Here is a 25,784-nt window from a genome sequence, read left to right as displayed (position 1 = left end):
CCCGCCATGCGCACGGTCCCTCCGCCCGCTAGGGGGCGCGCACGCTGGTTGTGTCTGTTGTGCACCAGGCGTCCGCTACCTGAGTGGGGCGTGGCGCGGCTAGATGCGGAGGCGCTGATTGGAGGAGCCGCGCGGTAGGCGCGGCCTAGCCGCGGGGTGGGCGGTGCTGATTGGCGGAGCGCTGCAGTGGGCGGGGCCAGCGGCGGGCACGGGCAGCGGCCGGCACGGTGGCGCGCCCGGAGCCGCGTCAGAGCGGCGGCGGCCATGGCCGTGTGTGCCCGGCTGTGCGGCGTGGGGCCCGCCCGCGGCTGCCGCCGGCGCGGCGCCGCCAGGGAACAACGCCGCGGCAACGCCGACAGCGAGCCCGACACCGATACGGACCCCGAGGAAGCGGGAGGTGGGGCCGTCACGGAGGACGATGAAGCCGCAGAACGCATTGAGGGCGGGCGGCCGCTGCCGCCTTCTGTCGAGGCCGGCCCGGCCGGGCGGGCCCCGCTGTCCTTGTTGGAGCTGCCCCCGGAGCTCCTGGTGCAGATCTTCGGCTCCCTGCCCGGTACCGACCTGCCCAGCCTGGCCCGGGTCTGCACCACCTTCCGCCGCATCCTCCGCACCGACACGATCTGGCGGCGGCGCTGCCGCGAAGGTACCGCCCGCCCGAGGGGCCGCCCGGGCCGGGGCTGAGCGGGGAGCGCCGCAGCGGCCGTGAGGGTGCGGGAGGGGATGGGCTGGGGACCCTGAGGGGCTGGAGGTGCAGGGTAGAAATCAGATTTGGGGTGCGGGCTGTGGGGCCGAGGCTCGCGGGGCTCCATGTGTGCGGGGAGGAGAACTGGGCACGTCTCGGGTCCCTTGGGACACCGGCCCTTGGTGGTGGCACTTGACTTGAGGCAGAGGGCATCGAGCTGGGGGTGTCCCCCGGAGGAATGGGATAGGAGGTGATGGCTCCATGTAGAATGTCCTTGGGGAATCCCGAGGACTGGGAATGCTCAGCGCCTGCACCAGGGAGGAAAGGGGGGACCCTGGGATTCCTGGAACCACGGGGGAAACACCGGGAGCTGCGTCCGGAGAGGCCGGGGCTGGGTAGGGGCATCCTCTGGGGGAGTACAGAGCCTTTGGGGAGTACACAGTGTGGAGAGGTTCCCGGTCCAGGTGTGCGTTTTCCAGGAATGCTCCGGTGCCAGGACGCTGTGCTGCAGTAGTGTGAAGGCCTGGGAGGTTTTTTTCCTCTGTGATGCTGCGGTTCTCCCTCCTTACTCCTCATCCTCTTCCTCCCACCGCTGTGCTCTGTGTCCTCTGTTTGTTATTTCAGTCGTGTCCCACCTCCCGAGGTCTGCCTTGCTGTGCTCATCCTCTCTCCAAGCGCTGCCATCCTGCCAGGGGCTCCTGCTGCCAGCACATGAAGTCATGTGTATTTTCCTGTCTGCTTTCCGTTTCTAATAGCAGAGAGGGCACGGGGATGAGAGATTTGGGAATGTCAGTGGCTGCCTGCAGTGGGATCTGCTGGAATGCCTGAAACCTTGCAGGAATGAATTTGTGCCTTATCAGCACTATCCAAGAACCTTTGGACAGCACAAAGGCTGCACCTGGAAAATGTAAACCAAAGCATTATTCCATAGTTCAGCATTGTCCCAATAATTAAACACTGGTTTTAGGAGACAGGCTAATGAAATGGTGTTAATTCTTTGCTTATACTTCTCTAGTGATGTGGAGATTTGTGTGTTTGATGAATGGTTTGCAAAACTTCACTGATTCATTATTTTAATAGGTTGTGATCCTGGCAAAAAGTGTATATAGAAATTTATGTCACTTGTAACTCTAGGCTAGGTTGGCTTGTAAAAAGACTTACTGAATTAGGTCTGGTGGGGATTTACATTTATTTATCAAATTCATGTCTTTTCTGGGGATTTTCTTTCCAATGGATAAAGCTCAGCTGAAATTTAAGGAAATGAAGGAAACAGTGGAATTTTTATGGCTAAAACTAACCTGGACAGGAGGGAAGGTATCAAGACAACACTTTTGTCTATGGCCCCCCTTAGCTAACTGCCAGGTGAGAGGTGTATAAACCAAATTTTGATTCTGTTTGCATGTAATGTCTCCAGTTTCCCAACATATCCATTCCAAGCAGTGTCAGAGAGAGCTTTGGTGGCTGAGGAGGATCCTGTGCCCAAGGCAGGTGCCCAAGCTGTGCTGAGCAGATAAGGGGCAGTTCCTGGCCATGGTGAAGCTCATTCTGAACCTTTTAACCAGCTCTGGTTTTCCAGGCAGTTCCTCAGCTGGACTTCTCAGGCTGTTTGTGGTGCTTTGCATTCCCTGCTGAGGTAGGACTGTAACTTTGAGTGGTTGTACACACAAGGATAAAATTGGGCATTATTTTATAGGTAAACATCAGGTGTTGGTACGTAAATACACATTTAAAACTTAAAATATTCTGTGCTGTGTTTCTGCACAGCCATACACTGTGTGATAGTCAAGCATAAAATGTAAACATAAAATGTGATTTTTTTGTAATATTTTCCAAAACCAATTTTAATTCCATCTGAGCTCAGTGTTTAAGTGTGTGTGTTTGTGTCTGCCTGAGCCTTGTTGTGAGGCTGCATGTCCTAAAAACAGCACCAGAGCACGTGTGCCCTGCTGGTTTGTTCACTCTGATGATCATGGAATCACAGAATATCCTGAGCTGGAAGGGATCCACGGGGATCATCCGAGCCCAGCACCATGTTCCAGGAGTGACTGGGGAACTTCATCTTGCTGTCAGCTGCATGTGCAAAAGCACTGCTGTTTTTAGGAGTGCACAGCAGTGCAGAGGCAGGGAAGAACCCTGGAACAATGAGAACAGAGAGGAGCTGCTCTGGGAGAAGCTGTTGTTGCAGTGCTTTGTTGTGGCTGTTTTTCCCTCCCCCTTGGACAGGAGCAGCCTGGCTGTGCCCCAAGCTGGATGGAGCCCTCAGTCCTTGCAGTGTTGATGTCTCGCTCTGCCCTGGGCCAGCCCAGCTGCAGATCAGTCTGAAAACATGCTGTGATTATTCCAAGTGTCCAGAGCATTGTCTGCCTGAAGGTGGAGTGGCTTTTGTGCTGCTGGAGCCCTGGGATGCAGCAGGGGGAATTGTGTGACACTGGCAGAGCTGTTGTCCTTTTATCATTGCAACTGTTTGGGGTAAACAATGTCTCTGGATTGCTTCCTTGGCAAGGGGAGGGTTGCAGTCACTTCCATGTTTTCTATAAATAGGAGATTGCTGATCCCTGCAGCAGGAGCAGAATTAAAGTCATGTCACCCTGGCTGGTGGCCTGACCTACCTTGATTAACACCTCATAGTCCATTTTTAATCTTTCATTTCTTTCATCTTTAACCAGAACAGGGCAAGTGCAGCAGAGCACCTGGGAACAGAGCAGCAATGCAGAATAACCAGTTCTAGAGCTTGGAAGAAAAAGCTTTTGTTTGTGAAAACAACCTCCAGCAGCTTTTGGGCCTGCTGGAAAATGTCAGCCAAGGTGCTGAAGTTTGTGACCTTCAGGTTATGTGGAAAGAAGGGTGGGAAATGTGGTTTGTACACTCAGTGAGGAGACTTTTGGGTGAGGTTCAACTCTTAAAGACTCCAAGGCATCCATGCAGGAGTTTGATGCACAATTCTGCCACAGCAGGAACCATTTCTTGCAGAGCTGTCCCCTGGTGAAGGTGGCTTTCATAGGCCACAAGGCTCCAAACTCCCTTGGTGTGATGTGTAAACGTTGTGTGCTGTGTTAGTCTGGCTTTTCTTCATCTCTGATGACTTTCCTGGCTTTTAAACCCCAGCTTGGCAGTGCTTGGCAGTTCCTCACCCCTCAGAGAGTCTCAGACCTGTCTGCAGCTGAAGCTGCCCCTCCTCTGCTTCAGGGTTTCCACAAATGGGTGCATTTATTGCATTCAATATTAATGCAATATTGAAATCTCCTGTTCCTTGATGGTACCCCCAGGCCTTCCCCTGAAGAAATGTTTGGGAGAGGAATGGATGTGCTTTAATCTGATTGCTCAACCTTTGGAAAGGAGAAACCAATTCCACATTTGTCCAGCTGGTACTTCAGAGCTGCTGACCTGAGAATCCCCCATTTTTGTGATATCTGGAATATTCCACTGAGTTTTTATCCTCTCTATTCTATGTCCAGCCTTGTGAGCATGCATTTATCCAGAGATAATTGGAAGATTTGATTAGCCAGGACACAGTGGAAGTTCAGTAATGGTGAAGGGAATCAAGCTCTGCCAGACATCCTCATTTCCTCTGAATTGTGGATGTGCACACACAGCTTCCAGCAGCTCCCTGGGGCTGCCGTGCTGGGAAAGGCAGCGGAGAAGCAGGAATTTGGGCTTTGATGTGAGCACAGAGTTATTCCCAACCTTTTAAACCCCAGACTGGTCCTTGCAGGGTGAAGGGGACACAGCTTCTGTTGGGGAGGAGCAGGGAATGTGAGGCCTGGGAGTGCTGGAGCAGGGCAGGGGATAAATGATAAATGATAAATGCCACTTGCAGAAGTGTTGGTGCAGCTCATAGCAAATGGAGATTGCTTTTCCAATCCCTAAAATCCCATGCATGTGGCCATGGAAACAGCAGCATGTCCCTGTGTTTGGGGAATCAGCACTCCTTAAACCAGCAGCCTTTCCAGCTGGTCACTGGGAACCTGAAAACCAATTTCCATCCTTGCTTTGCCAGCAGGATTAAACAGCCATTTTCCAGGGGTGTGAATTTGGTGTCTATTAACTCCTTAAAATAAAAATGCTTTACTCAGTGAGCTCTTGCACTGAGATATGTTTCCTTAAAATAGATTTAATTGCACTGAAGTGGAATTTTCCAGGAAGCTCGAGCCCTTCAGAGCTTTCTTGGAAAGGGATTTCTGTTCTCTGTAAAGAAAACCTTACCAGATTTATTTTTCTCTCATTATCTTGGAGCCCTACTTGCTGTTTATTTATGTTCCTGTTGCCTTCTGGGTTAGAAGGAGATGGCCTTTCTTGCTTATGATATTTGGAGGGGTTTTTTTTTAGGCACTGTGAGCCAAAAAATTGATTTTTTCCCATAAAATGGCCATGCTGGTGTGAGCAGCTGGGTCAGAAGAGCTGCAGTAATGCACTTATGGAGCTCAGCCATCACTGTGGCATTTTCACTCTCTGTAGCTGTTTGCTGACCAAAACAGGATAAGAATTAGTTATAAAATGAGTCTTAAAGCACATTAGGATGGGATTTTTTTAAATAATACTCTTTTGGATATCTAGTGACAAATAATGTGTAGCAATATAAAAATCTTCAATTTTTGTATTATTTAAAGGAGTTTATTTGAATCTTTCCAGGTGAGATTGGAATTACACTCACTTCAATAACAGTTTGGCTTTCATAAAATTTCACTGCAGGTTGTCAGGGGCCCTTGCATGGAGCTGGGACATCAAATCCCTTCCCAGGCTGTTATTTGGAGGAAACAGCTGCTGGTGGCTCTCCCATGGCACTCACCTGAGGGATTTATGGATTAGGGAGGAGGTTTTGGGGAACTGTGGGAAGAGGGAATGTCACTCTTGGTGCTGTTGGGGATTCCATTTGGGGAGGATCCTCCAGGTGTCTCCTCTGGGATTTGCAGTCCAAATCCCTTCCCTGCCTGCAGTGCCCGGAGCTCCTCTCACCTGTCCTGCTGATGCCTTGGGAAGGCTGAGCTGGAACAGAGGCTGGACAGAGCTGCAGAATAAAGCAGGGATTTATTGAAAGGATCTCCTCAATGGATCCACCTGGGGCAGCACAAGAGCCCAGCCAGGGCTGTACCCAAGGTGAACCAAAATGGCCCCAAAATGAACCCAGGATGGACCAAAATGGCCCCAAAATGAACCCAGGATGGACCAAAATGGTCCCAAAATGAACCCAGGATGGACCAAAATGGTCCCAAAATGAGCCCAAGATGAACCAAAATGGTCCCAAAATGAACCCAGGATGAACCAAAATGGCCCCAAAATGAACCCAGGATGAACCAAAATGAACCCAAAATGAACCCAGGATGAACCAAAATGGCCCCAAAATGAACCCAGGATGAACCAAAATGGCCCCAAAATGAACCCAGGATGAACCAAAATGGCCCCAAAATGAACCCAGGATGAACCAAAATGAACCCAAAATGAACCCAGGATGAACCAAAATGAACCCAGGATGAACCAAAATGGCCCCAAAATGAACCCAGGATGGACCAAAATGGCCCCAAAATGAACCCAGGATGAACCAAAATGGCCCCAAAATGAACCCAGGATGAACCAAAATGGTCCCAAAATGAACCCAGGATGAACCAAAATGATCCCAAAATGAACCCAAGATGAACCAAAATGGTCCCAAAATGAACCCAAGATGACCCAAAATGGCCCCAAAATGCTCGAGCGCTCCCGGGGTCTCTCCCTGGGATCAGCTCTGCTCCATTTGCACCTTGCAGTTCATTGTCCCATTGCAGCTTTAGCCCCTGCAGTCCCACCCTGCTTGTTTTTCTCTCTCCAGCCCACGGTGTTTGTGCTCTGGGGCTGAGATTTGGATCATTTGTCCTTGGTGCCCAGCTGGAGCAGGAATTGTTTTGTGTCCCTGCTCTGTGCACAGAGCTCAGCATCCCCTGATGTGAGCCCAGACCCACACACTAAAGCAGCACAGAATGTGAAAAATAGAAAATCTAAAACCTGAGGCATCCCTGAGGCCAGGTGAGTTTTGTTCAGGTGCACAAGAGTTGCCTGATCCCAAGCCCTGCTGTTCTGCCCTTTTCCAAGGACTTTCCAATCAGCTGGGGACATTGCACGCTGTTCCTGCCCTCCCTGGATGTGTTTACACCCCCTGGATGTGTTCACCCCTCACTCCCACGTGCAGAGGGGAGCTGGGAGCCAGGAGGGCTCTGCCAGGGTGGCTCTGCATTGCCAGGCTCTCCGTGGCTCTGCAGCACCCAGCTGGCAGAGCCCCAGCCCTGAATGCTTTGTTTGTGCCGGGCTCTCCTCCCCGCCAGCTCAGCTCTGCTCACTGAGCTTCCCCAGCCCACCTCGGGGCTGGGAGCCCTCAGAGCTCCCTCCAGCAGGGACTCTGCCACTGCCCTTGGCATTTTTTGGTGAAGGGCAGCATGTTTATTGTGCCCCTCTCACCCTTGCTGCTTAGCCAGGGTGTGCAGGATGGGTATTCCCTGGAGACAGGCTGTCACTAAACCTCTCTCATCCTTTGCTTGCATTTATAGACAGGAGGGGGCTGAATTAATTCAGGGAAACTCCTGCTTTTCTCATGTTTGGAAGCTTTCTCCTGCAGCAGGTTTCCAGCATTAGGTGGTGCTTCACAGCCACAGTTGTTGATTCAAGGATGCTCAGCTGAGGATAAATTTTGAATTTAATGGCTTGATGAAGGTCTGCAGAGATACAGTTTGGTGTCAAATATCTGGCAGGTGTTTGTGCTGCTGAGGAAAGCTGCTGTTTGATCTGTGCTGTTGATGTCTTTGATGTCTCTGTACTCAGATCTGTCAGGGTCACTGCAGCAGGGTGGCATTGTCACTGCTGATATTTTGGGATCTCCCTCCTCTCAATTCCTCCCTCTGCTCTTCTGAGAATTCCTGGCATAGAGACATTAGTACTTGCTTTTATTTTATTTTTTTGAAGTTTCTTAGAAGTTTGACGTTGACTTCCTGAAAATAAAAGAAGAGAATCTCATTTTCTGCTTCAAAGCTGCTCCCAGATCTCCAAGTCCCTTTGTTTTCAGGGGGTTCTGGAAGCAATCAAAGGCATCTGACTGCACAGCAGCCCTGTCTCAATCTGATCTGCTTTCAGTGTAACCATATTTGTACATGCTGGGGCCTGTTTTATGTCTGTGTTTCATTCTTTTTTGAGCCTGTGACCTTTCCTTCAGGATCCTAATAAGCAGTTTTCCCTGTCGGGTACCTCAGTGAGGGAGGATAATTGCTGCACACAGCGGTGATTTGCTGGGAGCAGGCACACAATCCCAGCTGCAGTGGGGATGTCTCCCACATTTCACACTCCTCCTGGCTGAGATGTGAGCAGCTGGCACTTTGCTGGGTGTGTTTGTGGCAGGCATTGCTTCTGAAATGTCTTTGAATCTGCAGCGGAATCACATCAGGTTTTTAAAGCAAAAATCAGATTCTTGGCGTGCTTTGGCAGCTTCAAAGAAAGCACAAATCAGATCTCAGTAGTTATGTCAAGGCTCCAGATCTTTTTGTGCCAGAGTTGACCCTTTTTTGCTGTGTTGTTGCAGAATATGGGGTGTGTGAGAACCTGAGGAAGCTGGAGATCACAGGAGTGTCCTGCCGAGATGTTTACGCCAAACGTAAGTGAGAAATCCAATCCAAACCTTGCTCAATTCCAGTTCTGAGAGCACAGAAATGATGAGTATTTATTCAACTTTGGTGGCAGAAGTTGCCCAAACTGACTTGCAGGGGTTTCATTGGGAAATTGATGTGTTTGGAATTTTATTTAATACCAGGAGTTGGGATTTCTGTGCCTCCCAGTTTTTTGGTGGGAAAAGAGGATGGAGTTTCGTTTTTAAATGGAGTTTATTGAGGGGTTTTCATCCTGTTTTGCTGTTTTCAGATCTTGCTAAGGAATTAACAGGTATTTTTTCTAAGCCTGGAGCTCAGTGAAAGGGAATGGCTGTAGGAGAGTGGGAAAGGGATGAGCATTCCCTGAAAGAGGAGAGTCTGGCAGGAGCTGCCTGTGTGTTTGGGAATGTCTGTGGGTGTGGGACCCTTTAGAACCCTGAAATACCAATGACCCATTGATCTTAAAGCTGGGAAGAAGAAGAGGTAGAAGAGCTTTAATCCCATCTTTAATAGACTGTGCTGAGCATCCACAGGAAAATTATTTCATCACCTGATATCTGTCTTTCCCTATAACACTACACTAGGGATGGAACTGCCTCATTTTCCTGGCTGGGAGGCCTGAGTGATGCTGAGCCAGCACACAGATGTCCCCAAAGGAATCCCATTAACCCTTGAGGCCTCCCTTAATTCCCATTTAATCCCATATCTTGGTATGGTGACAGCCACACAGCACACACCAAGTCAGATCTCAGCTCTTCATTGCCATTTTTAAGTGGCACAACACCTCTTCATGACCTGCAGTCCTTTTTGCTACATATCTTCCATGGTTCAGAGATCCTAAAGTGGTATTTAGTGCTTTTTATGCACAAGTTGTGGGTAAAAATGGCTTCACTGGCTCAGGACAGTGGTGACTCTCCAGCCCAGTATCTCCCAGCCATGGCTGTGGGCAGGGAGGCTGAGGAGAGATGAGCCTGTGGGATGTTTTCCCAAACATTCCTACTGTTTCCAGCTTTCCAGAGTGTGAGCAGGTTATTCATTCAATAACCTGCAATAAATCTGTCTCACACATAAGTTTCCATGAGTAGTTTTCAAATCCATGGCATCCATTAGCAAAGGGTCACACTTGATGTGTGAGAACACCCCTGAGATGGCCTTTCCTGCCCTTCTGTGTAGGATCTGTGTTTGTACCCACCCAGCAATCCCAGGCAGGGATGGTAACCCCAAAGTGGGAATGCCTGGCAGCTCTTCCTGCCTTCCATGGTGCCCCATCTCAGCTCAGCTCAGATTCTGCACTTTGCCCTGTGCCAGGAGCAGTTTGCTGCTGGTGTCACCCCATTTCTCTACTGTCCCATAAACCTCTTTAATTGCACAGGAGTTAATTTGGGATTATTGCGTTTTCCATTCCCTGAGTGTGTTTCTGTGAGAAATGCTGGGGGAGAATGGGAACTGAGCTCAGGTGCCTGAAAGCAGAACTGATGCAAGGCCCATGGAGTGACTTCTTGAGGCAGCAGTGCAGAGTTTGAGGAAGGGCTTTGATCCCACTTGGAGTTCCCTGGATGCCATTTGAGGAAGGGCTTTGATCCCACTTGGAGTTCCCTGGATGCCATTTGTAAATAATGTCTGTGGGAACCTGGAGCAGCTCTGTGTGAAAAGCCCTGCTCAGTGAGGCTGAGGGTGACAGAAACAACTGGAAGCAAAGTCAGGAGAGAGCTGGGCTTCCCTGTATGCTTGATGCAGATCCATGGAGGTGTTTGCTGGTGCCAGTGGAGCAGAGTTTGCCGGCACTCACGCTGCTCTGTCTGTTCAGGTATAAACCCCCGGGTGAAGTCGGGGCGGTTCATGCGAATCCTGCCCGACTACGAGCACATGGAGTACAGAGATGTTTACACCTGCCGTACGTACCCGCTGCTGCTGCTGCCCCCAGCACGCCAGGCTGCTGCATGGACTGTGCCCTGCCCCGGGGCAAAGCACTGGGCTGGCCCTGGGACAGCAGGGACGTGGCTGGAGTGTGTCACAGGAGCACCGAGACCCTGCGGGGTGACAGCGACAGCAGGGCGGGCACTGAGGGCTGCTGGGGTATCCTGGGGAGCTCCTTGGAGCATCTCTCGCTCTGCTCATTGGGAATTGCTCCTTTCTTTGAGGAAAGAATTCAGATAGCCAGGTGAGGCCTCCCTCTGGGCTGGCAAAGAGCTTTGTGGTGGTTCACTGTCACCCTGGTTTTTTAAGATTTTCTAAGCTTTCTGATGTGGACATTCTTGTAGTGAACTTTCTCACACACTTTGTGTAAATAACTCATTGTTTTGCATTCTTTTATGGAGGAAGAGAGAGTTGATAGACTGTTGGTTTGACCAGATCATTGGAGAGGTGTCACTGTCACCCTCCAATCGCTGTCACTTTTGTAAAACTATAAATACTGGAGTCAGAAAATAAACTTCCCTTTTTTCTTTCACCTTGAGAATGGTAGTGAGCTTATATTCTTTCATGTCCTATAGCAACAGTCCACAGTGAAATCCACAGCCCTTTCCAGGGAAAATGCTGAGTGTTCCCGCAGTAATTCCCCCCCTGCACACTCAATCCTTTCAAGCACCATCTCTGTCTCTAGGAAACGTTCTGCTAATGTTTTAAACATTGTGATTTGCCTTCCTCACTTTGGATAACCTTTTTTTCCCCTCCTCATGTTGTGTTGAGGGAGGAATAGTTAAACCCTTGGAGGTTAGTGTTCAGCAGGAATTGAGGGGGAAGGACTGATTAGTTTACATCAATTAAGGAAGCCAGGACTCTTTGGTGTTTATTTAGAGGGGGTGTTGAGCTGTCTCTGATGCTCCTTTGGGTCTGCAGAGTTTGGCAGACTCCAGTTCCTAACCCACTGCTGCTTGGGAATGGAGTTTTTCACACACATTAATCAGTGGATGCTGCAGAATTCCCTGTGCTGAGGGAAGCAGCTGAGCAGGGGCCATGCAGGGGAGGTGGTGCCTTTAATGTGAGTCAGGATGGACCAGCAGCAGGGCTACAGCAGGAATTGGGACAAAATTTGGGGTTTGGCAACCTGGGATGCCTGTTCTGGAGCTGGATGGGATGGAGAAGCAAATCCAAGCTGCAGGATGGATTCCTTTGGAGACTGGATGTTTGCTCCAAACTTAAAAATGGCATTTAGTGCTGTTCCCTCAGTTGTTATTTCTTTAGCTGCAGCCCCAAATTTCTGATGTGCCCCTTTTCTCTTGGAGAAAAGCTTGGATGGTTGGAATTGGTGATTTTAGAGGTCTTTTCCAGCCTGAATCATTCAGTGGTTCTGAGCCCATGTGGTTTAAGATGCAATGGCCCATTTCCCCTTTTTCCCCTCCTGTGCTGTCAGGATTTTCCATGCAACTCTTCCCTAGTTCCTGTTCACGCAGGGTCAGCCAGGTGAGCTCAGATCACTTTCCCCAGGGGTTTAAGCTCCCCTGGATTACTCTGAGCTCTTCCCACGAGCAGGTCAGGTGTCACCAACCAGGGCACTGCTTTCATTGCTCCAGCTCATTTTGCTTCTTGAGACCTTCCTGCGTCCAGGAATCTGGGGGAATTGTAGTGGATTAGATCTTTCCTGGTCAGGACGTGCCCCAGGCAGCCTTTTGTCCGTGGCAGCTTGGCATTCCCTGCTTCCCCAAGGCCATTCCCAGCTGGATTCAAGCCCCCTTCCCATCTGGAGGGTGTGCAGAGCTGCTTGTGGAACGTGGGGAATATCCAGCCTGGGTTTAGGCTGTCCTGGAGCATCCAGAGGATGTGGTTTTGCTCCTTTTGGCAGGATGTGGACTCAGAAATTTGGAAAGGCAGGAGGCTTCTCCAGGACTGAGCACAGGCAGTGGAAAAGCTTGGAGAAAAACCCAAGTGCTGTTTTCTTTCGAGGAGCAGGAAGGGAAATAGATGCCAGATCCATCCTGTGTCCTACCAGGAGCAGCCAGAGCTGGAATTCATCAGGTTTTCCCTGCAGTTAATATTAGCTGCTGTTTTGCTGGAGCTCAGAGACAGCCCAGGCTTGAAAATTGAGCTGTTTTGAGACTTGTTTGGGCCTTTGGCCAAGCACCAGCATTTCCCCAGTAAGTTCTGGAAGTGAATGGCATTTATTTTGGCCTCCTGTGTTCAGAACTCAGCTCTGTTTCCTGAAATTGCTGCTAACAGGAGCTGGGGTAGGAGAGACATCCCCATCCCCCTGGGACAGCTTAGTTTTCTGTCCTAAAAAATAATAATACATTAAAAATGGCTGGGTTTTATCAGCTCTGTGGCAGGCAGAGTAGAAGGCAGAGTGTGGTGGGTGGAGCAGCTCATGCCATTAATTATCATGTAATTGCTGAGCTGGGAATGGGGTTTGCCTGCTTGCCTTAGAGTTGTTTGTGCTGCCCTTGGTTCCCTGGGTGAAAGCAGGCCAGTCTGAAATTGTTTACTGCCCAGGAAAAGGCTCCTCCAGGCCAGCTGGCACCAGCTCTGGACATCCCTCCCTGCCATCCTGAACTCCTGTGCAAGTTCTTGCTTTTGGTGGAATAAAACCACTCCTTGTAGTTGTTGCTGTCTGAAGTAATTAATGCTCCAAAGCTGCTGCAGCAGCTGCACTGAAACACAATTCTTGTTTTAAATTAATGCAAACCCAACCCTGTTATTCAAGCCAGTCCTGGAGGTTACAGTGAGTTACTGTGGCCCTCTGAGTTGGCCATGGACATTGAAAAATCAGTGAAATTTCTTCCTACCATAGAAGAAGGAATTTCTTCATGGAAGCAGTGTGCATGCTGCTGTTCCTGCCCAGAATGCCAGAGTGTGTAATCCCTTCTTTTGAGGATTGCTGGTTGTGTGAGGAAACCAGCAGGACAAAAGGGAATTAGATGGACAGAGGAATGGCTGTGTAAGGACTGGAGGTGGATCCCATCTCTAAGCTTTCCTCACCACAGGAGCTTTAAGATCATTCTGTAAAAGCCTTTATTTCCTGCTTGTCTGAAAATATTCCTCTATTTAGGTGGGATTGGAGGGACTTGAGATGAGAAACAGGGAAGCCTCAACTGCTAGAGTAGATTTTGAGTGGGTTTTGGAAGCAGCTTTTGGGCACTGCTGAGGTGTAGCTGCTTCTGTAGAATTTTTAAGTCTGTGCCTGATGTGGCCACACCACCAGATTCCCAAGCTGGAGTGATCCAAGTGCTTTGCCCTTGCTCCCAGTGGCTGTTTCTGAGGATGCTTAACTCTGGAGCCAAGTTTGTCTACACAAGGCAGTGAAATGCTTTCAAAATCCTCCAATTTCCCTGTTCCTTCCTGCCTTCCTGCCCTTCCCTGTTTTCTGTTGCTTTGCAGTGTGGAGCATTGAGTGCATTTTTGGTAACTGGAGGTTGCAGATGCTTTTATTTGTTTTCAGCTCTGGTTATTACATTGTGTGATTTGCACTAATGGGCCTGTGTTGCAAAAGTTTGTTGGGAATTCCTGAGGTAGGTGAATTCCACAGGGCCGGGAATAAAGAACACAAATGTGTGTGAGCTTGGGGGAGCGCTCAGCTTGTCCACAATCACTTTTCCTGAGTGAATGCAGCCTGGCAGCAGGGATTTCATTCCCCAAATCCCAAATTCTGGGCTGGAAGTGCTGATGAGTGTCTCCCTTTCCCCAGTGCTGCACCGCTACCGGCACATCCTGGGACTGTGGCAGCCGGACATCGGGCCCTACGGGGGACTGCTCAACGTGGTGGTGAGTCAGGGCCTCAGCCTGGCCCTTTTGGGGCTGGGAGCTGCTTTTTCACACTTTCCACACCTGCCAACGATTCCCAGACCACCAAGAAGTCTGAACAGTCAGCCTTGAGTGGGTGATTTGGACGCAGAGGGTGCTCTGTGGTTCTTTCCTGGTTTCTCTTAGGTTAGGCATCAGGAGGAATTGCTTCACAGGAAAGGTTGTTAAATACAGGAGGGGGCTGCTCAGGGGAGGAATCCTCATCCCTGGAGTGGATGTGGCACTCATTGCTGTGGGTGGGGATTGCTCACAGGCTGAACTCAATGGTCCTGGAGCTCTTTTCCAGCCTGAATGGTTCTGGTATTCTCATCATCACCAGACAATTCTTTTATATTTCGGCTCCACACCAAACAGCCCCAGGAGCAGGTGGAAAACATGATCAGGCTTGATTTAGAGTTTGACACTGATATTCCAGTGGCTGGCACAGAAATCTGTTCATTTACTACATTTTCTCTGCCTGCAGCTGAACCTTTTGCAAAGGGCTTTGCAGTTGTGTGGTTGGCAAATCTTTACCACAGCCCTGAGACTCATGCATCAGGTGTGGAGTGACACTGGTGCAAGATGTGTGGAGCCTGGCAGCTCTGGTGCTGCTGAGAGCAGTTAATGAACAACATTTGACTCTGAGCTGTGAGAGCTGAGGCAGGAGTTTGCCTGGAGCTCTCATTCTCTGCACCAGGGTTCACCAACTGCCAGCCTGAAGTGAGCAAATCACGAGGCCTTTGGGTTTTGCAAGATTCTGGGGCATGAACTGGTGTAAGAGGGCATCCAACTGCATCAATACTTCCCCTGTGACCTTGTAAAGACTTTGTCTGAGGTCTCTCTGTTTGGAAAATATCCTGCCTGTATAAGAGAAATTCCTCTATCCTGAGGGAAAGGATTGTTAGGTGTGCAGGAAGGGGCTGCCACTTGTGCCCCTCAGTAGAGGAGAGCTGCTTCCTGTGTTCTCTGAGTAATAAAACTAAATAATTCCTCATCTAAAAAGCAGGGATAGTCATGGGAAGTACAATATCTGCCAGCAGGAGCTCTCAAACCAATTAGAGCCTGACTTGCTGTGTGGTCTTTCCCTCTGGATGCTGCACTCCAGGCAAGTCATTTGCAGCAATAAAGGCCTGAGATTTTTCCAGTGGTGCAGGAAGCCTTGTAAAGAAACCCTCCTCACCCTGGGAGTGCATATGGTCTGGGTTAGTGGCTGGAAAGCTGTGTGGGAATGCAGCAAACTGTTCTGCAGCTCCTGGGCCACGAGAGGCCTCAGAGAGACTCCTAAGGAGTTGTGCCAAGCTGATCCCCTGGGCTCTGTGTGCTGTCCCTGTGCAGGTGGATGGTTTGTTCATCATTGGCTGGATGTACCTGCCCCCTCATGACCCTCACGTGGACGATCCCATGAGATTCAAGCCCCTCTTCAGGATCCACCTGATGGAGAGGAAATGTGCCACGGTGGAGTGCATGTATGGCCACAAGGGACCTCATAATGGCCACATCCAGGTGAGCTGCTCTGCCTCCCTTGTGTGCACTTTGGCTCTGGAAATGGATCCATCAGGAAGCTGGGAGAATTTTATTTCAGAGAGATGGCTTTCACCACCCTGCTGTGTGTGTGGGCAGCACCTTTACTCTCATTATGTGTCTGACAAGTTGTGTGGGCTGTTCCCTGCTCTGAATCTGTTCCCTGGCTGTTGTGCTGATTTCTGTTGGGCTGGGAGCACGAGGATGTGTAAGCTGGCCTTGAGCAGCTGCTGAGTGTGCCCAGGCAGACACAGACTTGTTCTGCAGCTCTCTCCATGGTGACACCGTGAGAAGGGGATGCAGCATCCATTGGATGCTTTGAAAAGCTTCCTGACAGATTTTCTTTGAAGGAGGAAGCTGAAATAGGGAAGCAGCTTAAAACTGTTATTTTCATTTGAGTGCATTGAGGTTTTATTGCTTTTATTTCTCTGTTCTATAGCTGCTGCACTGGGTAGCAGTGAATGATTTCTCTGTTGTAGTAAATCCAATAATGTTTGTTTTGTAAAGCATTTACTGGGAGCAGTCTTAGCTACATCATCCCAAGCATCTCTAGACAGATGTGTAACCTGTTCAATTCTCCTCCCTGGTCACTGCAGATCGTAAAGAAGGACGAGTTCTCCACCAAGTGCAACCAGACAGATCACCACCGGATGTCAGGGGGCAGGCAGGAGGTGAGTGCTCTGCCAGGGCTCTCACTGAGCCCCTTTGTGTGTCCCCTCCTGAGATCTGCCCTCAGCTGCTGCCCTTCTCATTTCTGTGTCACTGGCCATGGATGAACCCCCAGGCTGGGAGCTTTTGGCTCATTCCCTGTTTCAGGCAGTTTTGTGTCAAGGTGCTCTTTGAGCCCCAGCACCTTCCTCCTGTTTTGGTAGCAGAGCTGTCCAGGGAGGGTCAGCAGCACCCCAGGCTCTGATCTCAGTGCCATTGCTGTCTGTTTAATTAAGATCTTTCAAACACAATGAGCACCAGCTGCACTTGGACACCTGCTGCTCAGTGAGGCACCTCCCCACTGCTTGCCTTGCTCGAGGGATTAAAAGCCTCATTTGGTTGTTTCTCCTGTGTGTGTCAGCTCTGCCCAGCAAGGCAGATTCCTGACTGAAAGAGCTGTGTTTAAATGCAGGTAGAAATGGCAGGATGAATACCTGTGCCAGGTACTGCTGTTTGCTTCCAGCTGGTTCCACATGACAAATCTGATATTTCAGCTGCTTTCTGAGGAGCGCTGGAAAATGTCTGTCTGCTAATGGGAAACAGCTGGGTGAAAGGTTTAGTTAAGTGTTTTCTGGTGCTGGAGCAGATGAGAAATGCTTTAATACTTTCAAAGCTCCACGTTAAGTGTGCGTGGCTTTATGGAAATTGGAGGATCTGGCTTGGGAAGATAAAGGAGGCAGGTTTGGAATATCACTTGGCAGGCTGCTATCTCAGTGTAAGCTGTTATCACACCAACTCATGGCAGGGTATTAACTTGTCAGAGCTGCAGTAGGGGTACTTCAGGAGATGCTTTCAAAGCACCCTTTGGATTTAGATGCATCAGTATTAAATCAGCAGGATTTAACCTCCTAAACCTTCAGTGCTTTTCAAAAGCTTTTTTCTTTTATGTTGAGCATGTCAGGACAGGGCACAGGAGTCAGCTTGTGGGCACACAAATGAGTTACTGTGAGAGGAAGAGTAGATGAGCCACTTTGCAGTGACAGGCCATGCTTGTACCTTTATTCTGAGGAGGTTTATGCTTCTACCTGGGATTTATTTGAAGGAGAGCCTGTTTGTTGTGTGATCACCATAATCACTCTTTGTTCAGCATATTTCCAAACTTGTTCCCAAATCCAACCACGTTTCCATGTCCTTGGCAGAGGAGGTGCCCTGTCTGTGGCTCTGCCAGTGAAATGTGTGTCACAGAGTCACACACTGAAGCCACCCTGGGGCACATCACTGAAGTGACCTCATCCTCCCCCTTTTCTCCTGGTGCTGCAGGAATTCCGGACGTGGCTGAGGGAGGAGTGGGGTCGGACGCTGGAAGACATTTTCCATGAACACATGCAGGAGCTCATCCTGATGAAGTTCATCTACACCAGCCAATATGAGTAAGGGCTGCTGCAACTTCACACTCTGCACACTCTGGAGCATTTTTCCCTGAGATGAGGTTTTCCATGGGCTTTCACAGCCAGAGGAATGTTGTGTCTCTGCAGTGCTTCCCAGCTGTACAGGGAGATGAGGTGGAATGACAGCAGTAGGAAAAGGATTCCAAGTTCTACACAATAACTTTGCACAGTAAGGTGCTTTTGAGTCATTTAACTCTGTTTAATTTGAAGACAGAGCAAATGCCTGTGATCCCAAGGAGCGTCTGGCTATTATCCATATTAGTCAGTGTGCTCTGTAGTGCAGGAATTAGAGAGTCCCTGAGAAACTGGGGATTTTAACCAGCTCTCCATGCTTCTATTAGCAGGCACCTCACTGTAGCAGATGTTTAAATATGCTTCACTCTCAGGTTCTCTGGGAATCTCAAGGGCTGAGGAAGTTTCCTTGCTGCAGGAATCTCCTGCTGTGCTCACAAGGATGGTGGGGAGAGCAGCACAGGGAGGGAGGGGGGAAATGCTTGCAGAGCTCTAAAGCAAATCCTGAGCTTGCTGCAAACACTGATCCTGCCTGTCTTGACAACATCCCCAAGCTGCTGGAGGAGCAGAATGCAAACACAGTGCTGCTGAGAAGGGTTTTTTCTTGATTTCTGTGATGTTTTTCTCTTGCACAGCAACTGCCTGACGTACCGGCGCATCTACCTCCCCCCCAGCAGCCCCCAGGACCTCATCCAGCCAGGCCTCTTCAAAGGCACCTACGGGAGCCACGGGCTGGAGATTGTCATGCTCAGCTTCCATGGCAAGAAAGCCAAGGGCACCAAGATCACTGTGAGTGCATTTTCCTGTCTCTCAGGTGCTTTGTGGAAGTGTTCTCAGTGGGTGTGCAGGAGAGGTTTCTGTCTGGGAGCTGTTCCCCATGGGGATTGGTGGCACTGGGTGAATCTCAGCACACACACACAGTGACCAGGACCTGCTTTGCAAAGTGTTCCTGGCTCCCCCTTCCTTTGCTCTCCCTTCCAGCTGCTTGCTGTGAGCAGCTGGTAGCAGGTCACTGGAGATCCCTTGTGTGTGTGTGAGGAGCAGGTACCAGATGTTGGCAGCTCTGCACTGAAGTCAGGCAGGGGAGCTCCTTTCCTCCCTGCAGGGAGGATTCTGCAGCTGCAGCTCTGACTTTCTTTCACCCTTGCAAGTACAGCTTTTGATTTAAAATTCTACTTCTGGGAAGGGTAAAGCAGAGATGGCAAAAAAGGTCCAAGCAGTGTTGTTTGTTTTTTTTTTTTATTGCCAGTTGGTGATTGTAGAACAGGGTGAACTATTAACAAGCTCAGGTGATGGCTCTGTAGCACTGGTGTGTGCAGCTGTGCTGTTCCTTCCCTGTCCCTAGGGAGATCCCAACATCCCAGCTGGACAGCAGACTGTGGAGATAGACCTGGCACACCCTCTGCAGCTGCCTGACATCGAGACCCTGCGTGACTTCAGCGAGCTGTCCCGCATGGTGCTCGAGGTGCAGGAGCAGGTCCGGCGCGAGGAGCAGGAGCGGGAGCAGCGGCAGGAGGAGCAGGAGCATTCCCAGCAGGCTGCCTCCCAGCCTGCCAGCCCCCTGGGGGGAGAAGGTGCTGAGGGGGGAGAGACTGCAGCTGGGGCTGAGGGGACGACCCAGGACAAGGCCCCGGCTTCCCAGCCCTTCGTGCTGCCCACGGGAGTGATCTCGAGGAATGAGGATTATCCCCGCACCTGCCGAGTCTGGTAACTGCTGCTTTTATGGCTGATTCATTTTTGAAAGGGAGGGGAAATCTTTGAGATGTGTTCTGTATTTGTGTGCCCTTTACCTGCCTGTGGATCTCCCAGCCCCTTGGGCTCAGATTTCACAGAATCCCAGAATGGTTTGAGTTGAAAGGGACCCAAAATCCCATTTTTTTCCAGTCCTGCCAGGGACAGACACCTTCCACTAGACCAGATTTCTCCAAGCCCTGTCCAGCCTGACCTTGAACATTTCCAGGTCAGGCTGGATCTGGAACATTTCCAACCACAATCTCTGGTTCCTGCCTCTGCTGCCCAGTTTCCCAGGCTTTGGTTTGTTCCCTCTCTCACCATGCTGTCATCTGCCATCCCACTTCCTTGCTAGATTTACTTCAGAAGCTGGCACCTCTCCTCAATTCCACACGCCCCCTTTTTTTTTTGGTGTGTTTCATGTGCCAGAGCTGCTCAGCTCATATATTTAGAACTGTTGAAGCTGCTTCCCATTCCCATGTGTGTCATTGATGTTCCTTGCCTGTGGGAACACAGTGCTCTCTCCCACCTTTCCCTGGCCTCTGGTGCCTTGGGGCAGCCCTGGCAGGTGCTGAGCACCCCAAGCAGGAGGTGCAGGCATGCAGAGAGCTGTGCTGAATGGGAGCTGGAGTTGGTGAAGCAGCACACTAAATGAAGTGTGGAAAAAGAGCCCAAAAGCTGAGGCTTAGACAGGTGACCTTCAGCCAAACATCTGTGCTCGTAGAAAAACCTACCCAGAGCTGGTTAATCCCAGAAGGCTCCTGCTGTCACAGCTCAGTTGTGTTTGGATAAAGCCTTACTCCACCTGCTGCTTGCTCAGAGCTTTGCCTGACCTTTATTCCTCCTCAGGTCCTGGTAGATTTTTCTGCTTTTTAGATTTTTTTCTCTCCCTTGAATTGTGCGTGTCTGTTTGCGCTCTCAACGTGCCTGGGAGGATTGAACCTGTGCTGATCCTTGAGTTGCACCAGTTAATCTCAGATGGGTTTGGGGGCTGAACTACTGAAAAACCCAGTTTTGGTGTGCAGGTGCTAACTAGGATAACCCAAAGCAGGAACTTGAAAATAACAACGGGGAGTTCCTTGTCTTAATAGAAAAAACGAGTGTAAACCTCACTCTTCTGTCAGAGTGCCTTCACCAGAGTTTTGTGCTGATTTGTAACTAAACACTGGGTGGTGCTGGCTGTTCTCACACCTGTTTTGTCCTCATCCCCTGGCAGTTTTTATGGCACAGGTCTCATTGCTGGCCACGGCTTCACCAGCCCCGAGAGGACGCCAGGGGTGTTCGTCCTGTTCGACGACGATCGCTTCGGCTTCATCTGGCTGGAGCTGAAATCCTTCAGCCTCTACAGCCGCATCAAGGTCTCCTTCCAGAACGCCCAGGCACCCTCCCAGGAGGCCTTTGATGAGATGCTCAAGAACATTCAGTTCCTGGCTACTTGATGGGTGTTTGTGGTGCAGGACAGGGCTCGGGGTGGCCAAGGCTGCTGCGCTCCCCAGCCGGGCTGGCCGGGGATCCTCGCTCTCGGTACCTCTGGATAGAAGCATGCACTTTGAATAAAGCCTTTGTACCCCAAATGTACACACATCCCTCTGCAGCCCTCCCTGACTGCCCTTTCCTCTGTGCCACTCCACGCTGCTTCCCAGCAGTCCTTGTTTCCCAGGCTGTGCTTTGGAGAGCTGAAGGATCCTGCAGAGGAGGGAACAGACCTTCCTTAGTGCAAAACAGGAATGTATTGGGACAAAACCAACTTCTGGTCAGAGCTGGACAGAGGAACAGGCAGTGACAAAGCACATCCTCCTCTCCAGAGCCTTTCTGTGGGTGCAGCATTGCCAGGAGAGGCTGGTGTGATAACTTCATCCTTGCTCATTGCAGTGTGTGGTTTCCTCTGGAGAATCCCCTCAGCCAGGGCAGGATCCCCACTGCAGATGAGTGTGTGCAGCGTTGGCCTGGCTTCTGGAGCTTGATGGATGTGCTGTCCCTGGAGCTCCGGGTCTGGCTGAGACCAGAGATTATTTTTTCTCCTTTCAGGAGCTGGGTGTGGGACTGGAGATGGGTGTAAACTGCAAAAGCTCTGATGTGTTAGGCTGGTTTGTACCTGAAAGGTTTTCTCTTGTAGAGTGAATCCGAAAAGGCACAGGAAGGAGCCAAAAGAAACCCAGGTGTGAGCTGAGCCCAGTAGGCTCCAGCTGGGCAGCAGAAGGTGCCACAGGTCCTGTGTGACCCCAGGGCTGCCATTCCTGCTCAGGTTTGCCCTTCAGAGTGCAGAGTGACAAGGGGTTGTCCTTGTACTGTGTAGCTTGTGGCTGCTGGAGTGGTGGGTGCTGTGCCCCACTCACAGAGCCCTTTTTCCCTTTCTTTTGCACTGTTTGATCCCAGATGGTTTTGTGGCAGATCTGAGCTCCAGTGGGAATTGTGTGCTGCAGGAGGGGAGCAGGTTCCCTTTAGCTGTGCAGGAAAATCCTGGCCAGTGAGTGGTGCTCACAGCCATCTCCAGGCTGTGAGGGGTGCTGGGAACCATCAGCACTAACTGAGCCCTTTGTTGCAGCTGCCCTCTGGCTGTGATGACAAACTCCAGGTCCCTTCTCTTCTCCCCACGTCAGTGTCTAACAAACCCCTGCTGTTACAGCTCTGCAGTTTTAGGTCTGTGAATGTGTCTGGACCTGCTCTGGGAGGTTTCAGGCCCCTTCTGTGGAGAAGCTTCAGTCCCTGCCTGGTTCCAGCGCCTGTGAGCAGCTTTTGTTCTCACTCTCACAAGGGCTTTTTGCTTTTTCTGGCTCTCATGTGTTCCCTCAGCTGTGTGAGAAGCCAGGCTCCAGCAGCAGCTCATGTCAGTCACAGGATTCATTCCTGTCTCTCTGGACAGAGTTCTCCAAACCTCTGGGAATTTGAAGGTGATTTCGGGCACTTTTTGCTTTGTTTCCTGCAGCTTTGTGAGGAGTGGCAAGCCTGCCTCAGTGTTGGGGTGAGGAGCAGTTTCAGGCTGGAGAATGAGCTGGGAAAGGCAGGGTGGTTGTGAGATTTCCTGCAGAAGGAGGAACCAGCTGGGATCTCACAGGGCTGGGAGGGAGGAAGGGGCTGCTCTGTGTGCCTTGGGTGGGCAGAGAGGGGCTGGAGCTGGAATTGGGCACCCCAGCCTTGTGCTGCTCCTGCCTGGTCTGCACAGAGGTTTCCAGTTTGGTGCAGGTTTCTGGGACAGCTGGAGGTGTTCAGTGCTGGGTTAATGGTTGGACTCAATCTCAGAGGTCTTTTCCAACCTAAATGATTCTGTGATTAGGACTTTATTAGGTGTCTTAGTGGTCTGTTTATATTGGAATTTGCTGTTGGGCTGCTGCAGCTGCAGCTCTGCCTTGTGTCTGACAGCCCAAAGGGATGGGAGATGTCCCCTTGGGCAGCTGTTCCCATTGCCTGTCCCTAAAGCCAGCTCTTCTTCAGCTGCATCTGTAGCTCTGATTGCAGTTTCCTCCCCACTTAACATCCCCACCAAAAAAATCCTAAAGTTTTACACAACTGACTTGATAATTTTTGCTTTCAGCTTTTAAATTACAATTAATTTTTTTTAATGGAGGTTAAAATCCAGATTGCATTGATTGCCCTGCAGGTACCTGAGGCTTGAGTCACTCTCCCAGGTACTGACCTGTGTGTAGCCTCTGTCCTGTGTCACCTGGGCAAGGTGTCACCCGTTTGTTGTTGGCACAGGTTGTGCATCTGCTCTGCTCCAGGCTGCCTGTCCCTTCTGAGCCTTTCCAGTGGCAGTGCCAGGGGTCTCCTGATGGCCAAACCTGCCAGGAGAGAAGGGCTTTGGTGGAGGCTGATGCCCTGTGGGAATTTTCCCAGCTCTGCCTTGCCCCTGCAGTGGCATCTCTTTATTTATAACTCACCTGGCTGGCCTCAAAATGTCAGGATAATTCCTGATTAAAGGGAAAACTGCATCTACCCCCTGGCTCCATTCTGTCTGGAGCAAAGGAAATAGGAAATTTTGTATTAATATTCCTCTGATGCCTTTTCTCACCTTCTGCTGCTCCAAGCCTGGCAGGCTTTTGTGGCATTTCAGAAGAAAACTCCCTCTGCTTTGGCTGAGGGTGAGGAAAGCTGAGGGAAACATCCAGTGCAGATGGATTTGGGAATGCTGGGATGCTCCTGTGCCTGTTCCTTTGTGCATGGCTCTGTCAGTGCTTCCAGAGCAAAGCAGGATAACATGGAATTAAAACCTGGAACCTTTGGGAAAGGGGAGGCAGATTTAGGATCTGCAGTTTGGGGATGCTCCTGCTTTCCCTGTGCTGCCAGGCCAGGCTTTGCTGTGCTGGGTACAGGCTGTACCAGCCCTGATTCCCCTCTGCTTCCCCAAGCCCCTCTTTTGCAGCCCTTGGGATCCCTGTGAGAGCTGTTGACAGGGGGAATGTGTGCTGGGGCCCTGCAGATGGTGAGAAATCTCTGCTGCCGCCGTCTCCCCGTCCTGGTGGCTCTGCAGGAAATCTTGGGGACAATTGGCTGGATTCCTTCAGCCCAGATGGGTGGGAAGTGCTGGCAAAGATGGAAAACGACTTGTCAGGGGTAGGAATGCTCTTGGCAGGAGCCTTTTGGATTGAACAAAGCCTTTGCAGGGAGGTTGCAGAGCCCCAGTGGCCACTGCAAGGCCTGGGGCTGAATTCTGGCCTGGGGACAGCTCGGGGACAAATGTCTGGTTCATGTGGGATGGGTTCTGCTCCATCCTGCTCCCTGTGCTGTCAGGACACATGGATTTGGCCAGCTGGAAAACAGGAACATCAAAGCCTCACTTTGTTTGCCTGGTTTGAGAGCTGTGAATGTGCTGTGCTAAGGCTGGGGGGCACTCACTGCCCTCCACGGGGGTTTGTCAGGCTGGATTTCACTGAGGAGGAGGAGAAGGGATGGAATGGTTTGTGAATTTGGGTGTCAGCTCCATGGGGGAGCTGCTACAGCTGCCCTGGGATGGGAGGGCAGCTCCTTAGGAAATGTGTGCTGGGGAAAAAGGGAATTAATTGTGTGCAAACGTGCCTGGAGGTGCCAGCTCCCAGGAAAGGCCCAAACCGCAGCTGGCTCCTGTTCACTTCTCAACAAGGATGACTTCTTCTTGCTTTTTTTGTTCATTTAAACCTAGTGGAACTCGATGGGAGTGTTGGGTGTTGTGTGGAAATGGGTTGTTTAGGCTCAACTTGCTAGTTTAGGGAATGGTAATGTGTTAACTCTGTCTTGTAGCTGGCTGCTCACGTGGCCACTGATGCTCTGTGCTGTTCAGCCTCCAAAGGCTCCTGCTGCCCTTCCAGTGGGACAGGGAATTCATGATTTGGGATGTGCAGTGGAGGAGAGAGGTACCAAACTGGGAGCGCCACTGACCTTTGGGTGCTTTGTGTGCTGAACTAAAACGTGTGGTTCTGGTTTTTGTTGGGATTGCAATCCTTGGAACTTCTGAGGCAAAGAGCACTTGGCTCTGACTGTGTTCATTAGCTTACTTAAAGCAATCTGCACTTTTGTTTTGTCATTGATTACTCCCCCTTCCCATGTGGATTTTGCACTCACCACTTTAACATGACACTGATGGATTAATCTGGGCATTTCCTGTAGGTTTTGAGTGTGGATAAGTCTCTATAAAAGTATTAAAAATGAAAGTGAAACATAAATCCCTGCTTTGTACAGAGGGCAGTGGGGGGAAACCATTGGACATGCACCACCACAAATACCCATGTGGAACATGAGAAATTGCATTTTAACCACCTCACCTGTCCAAGGGCTGGGGTTTTGCCTGTTCTTTTCTCGGTGGCTTTGAGAGGAATGGGATGTATAAAATGAACACCTGGCCTGCCTCACTGCAGGTTCTAGAAAGCTGAGCAAGCCCTGTGTGTTACTTTTACACCTGATCATTGTTACCCAAGGGAGCCTTTTCCAGTTTCAAATAATAAAAAGCAAAGTTTTGTGAACTTAGTTCTGTTTGCTTCCTTTTTTTCCCCCCTTTGTCCCAAAGGAGAATGTTGGGCCAGTTCCCCCCTCCTGACGTGCAGCTGCTGGGGTAGGAAATAATTCTCCCATTTTTGGGTGCTGGGTGAGCAGTTCTGGTTCCTGAAGATGTCAGACACACATCCCACAGCTCATGCTATGAAATCCCAATTCCTGCCTTATCCCTTTTTTCTGTCCTCTCCTTTGGGCTGCCTGTGGTCCTTGGCTCCTTCCCCAGCAGGTTTGGGGTGGCAGAAGTGACACCCAGACCCTGACAAAGCCTCCTGCCCTCCCAGGCCCAGCTTTCTCTGTCTGAAAGGAACCCTGAGGAAATCCTGGATATTTTTCTCCCCATTCTTCCACTTGGTCTGAAAGGGATCGGCTGGCAGCAAACCGGGGATGAGGAGGGGGATGTGGTGGTGTCAGCCCCTGCTCTGTGGGATCAGACTGAGAGTTGTCTGTGTTTCCTACACTTTGAAT

The 25,784-nt window shown here is 50.5% G+C and overlaps 1 protein-coding gene across 3 annotated transcripts; it reads left to right on the top strand.

The window, feature by feature from the left end:
- Nucleotides 1–252: 252 nt before the first annotated feature.
- FBXO31 (F-box protein 31) lies at nucleotides 253–25,292 on the top strand. 3 transcript variants are annotated; one of them, XM_059481287.1, is made up of 10 exons: nucleotides 253–643; nucleotides 8,220–8,291; nucleotides 10,091–10,177; nucleotides 13,901–13,977; nucleotides 15,331–15,498; nucleotides 16,113–16,187; nucleotides 17,485–17,594; nucleotides 18,260–18,413; nucleotides 18,970–19,331; nucleotides 20,572–25,292. In XM_059481287.1, the coding sequence occupies exons 1-10, from the start codon at nucleotides 265–267 to the stop codon at nucleotides 20,792–20,794; spliced, it is 1,707 nt and encodes a 568-aa protein (XP_059337270.1). In that variant the 5' UTR covers nucleotides 253–264; the 3' UTR covers nucleotides 20,795–25,292. The 3 variants fall into 3 exon arrangements, with proteins under 3 accessions (XP_059337270.1, XP_059337271.1, XP_059337272.1); XM_059481288.1 differs by lacking the exon at nucleotides 10,091–10,177; XM_059481289.1 differs by lacking the exon at nucleotides 10,091–10,177 and having other exon boundaries at nucleotides 624–708.
- Nucleotides 25,293–25,784: the final 492 nt, after the last annotated feature.

The sequence above is a fragment of the Ammospiza nelsoni genome, chromosome 13, assembly GCF_027579445.1.
Source record: "Ammospiza nelsoni isolate bAmmNel1 chromosome 13, bAmmNel1.pri, whole genome shotgun sequence".
NCBI classification, from domain to species: Eukaryota; Metazoa; Chordata; class Aves; order Passeriformes; family Passerellidae; genus Ammospiza; species Ammospiza nelsoni.
This window is presented reverse-complemented; position numbering and strand designations above follow the sequence as displayed.

What these genes read in the sequence shown, in the direction of transcription:
- FBXO31 (XM_059481287.1), top strand. Translation starts at nt 265, where the DNA reads ATGGCCGTGTGTGCCCGGCTGTGCGGCGTGGGGCCCGCCCGCGGCTGC. An exon ending in GGGGACTGCTCAACGTGGTG is followed by an intron (nt 13,978 to 15,330) that starts GTGAGTCAGGGC and finishes GTCCCTGTGCAG; the next exon opens with GTGGATGGTTTGTTCATCAT. An exon ending in TGTCAGGGGGCAGGCAGGAG is followed by an intron (nt 16,188 to 17,484) that starts GTGAGTGCTCTG and finishes CTGGTGCTGCAG; the next exon opens with GAATTCCGGACGTGGCTGAG.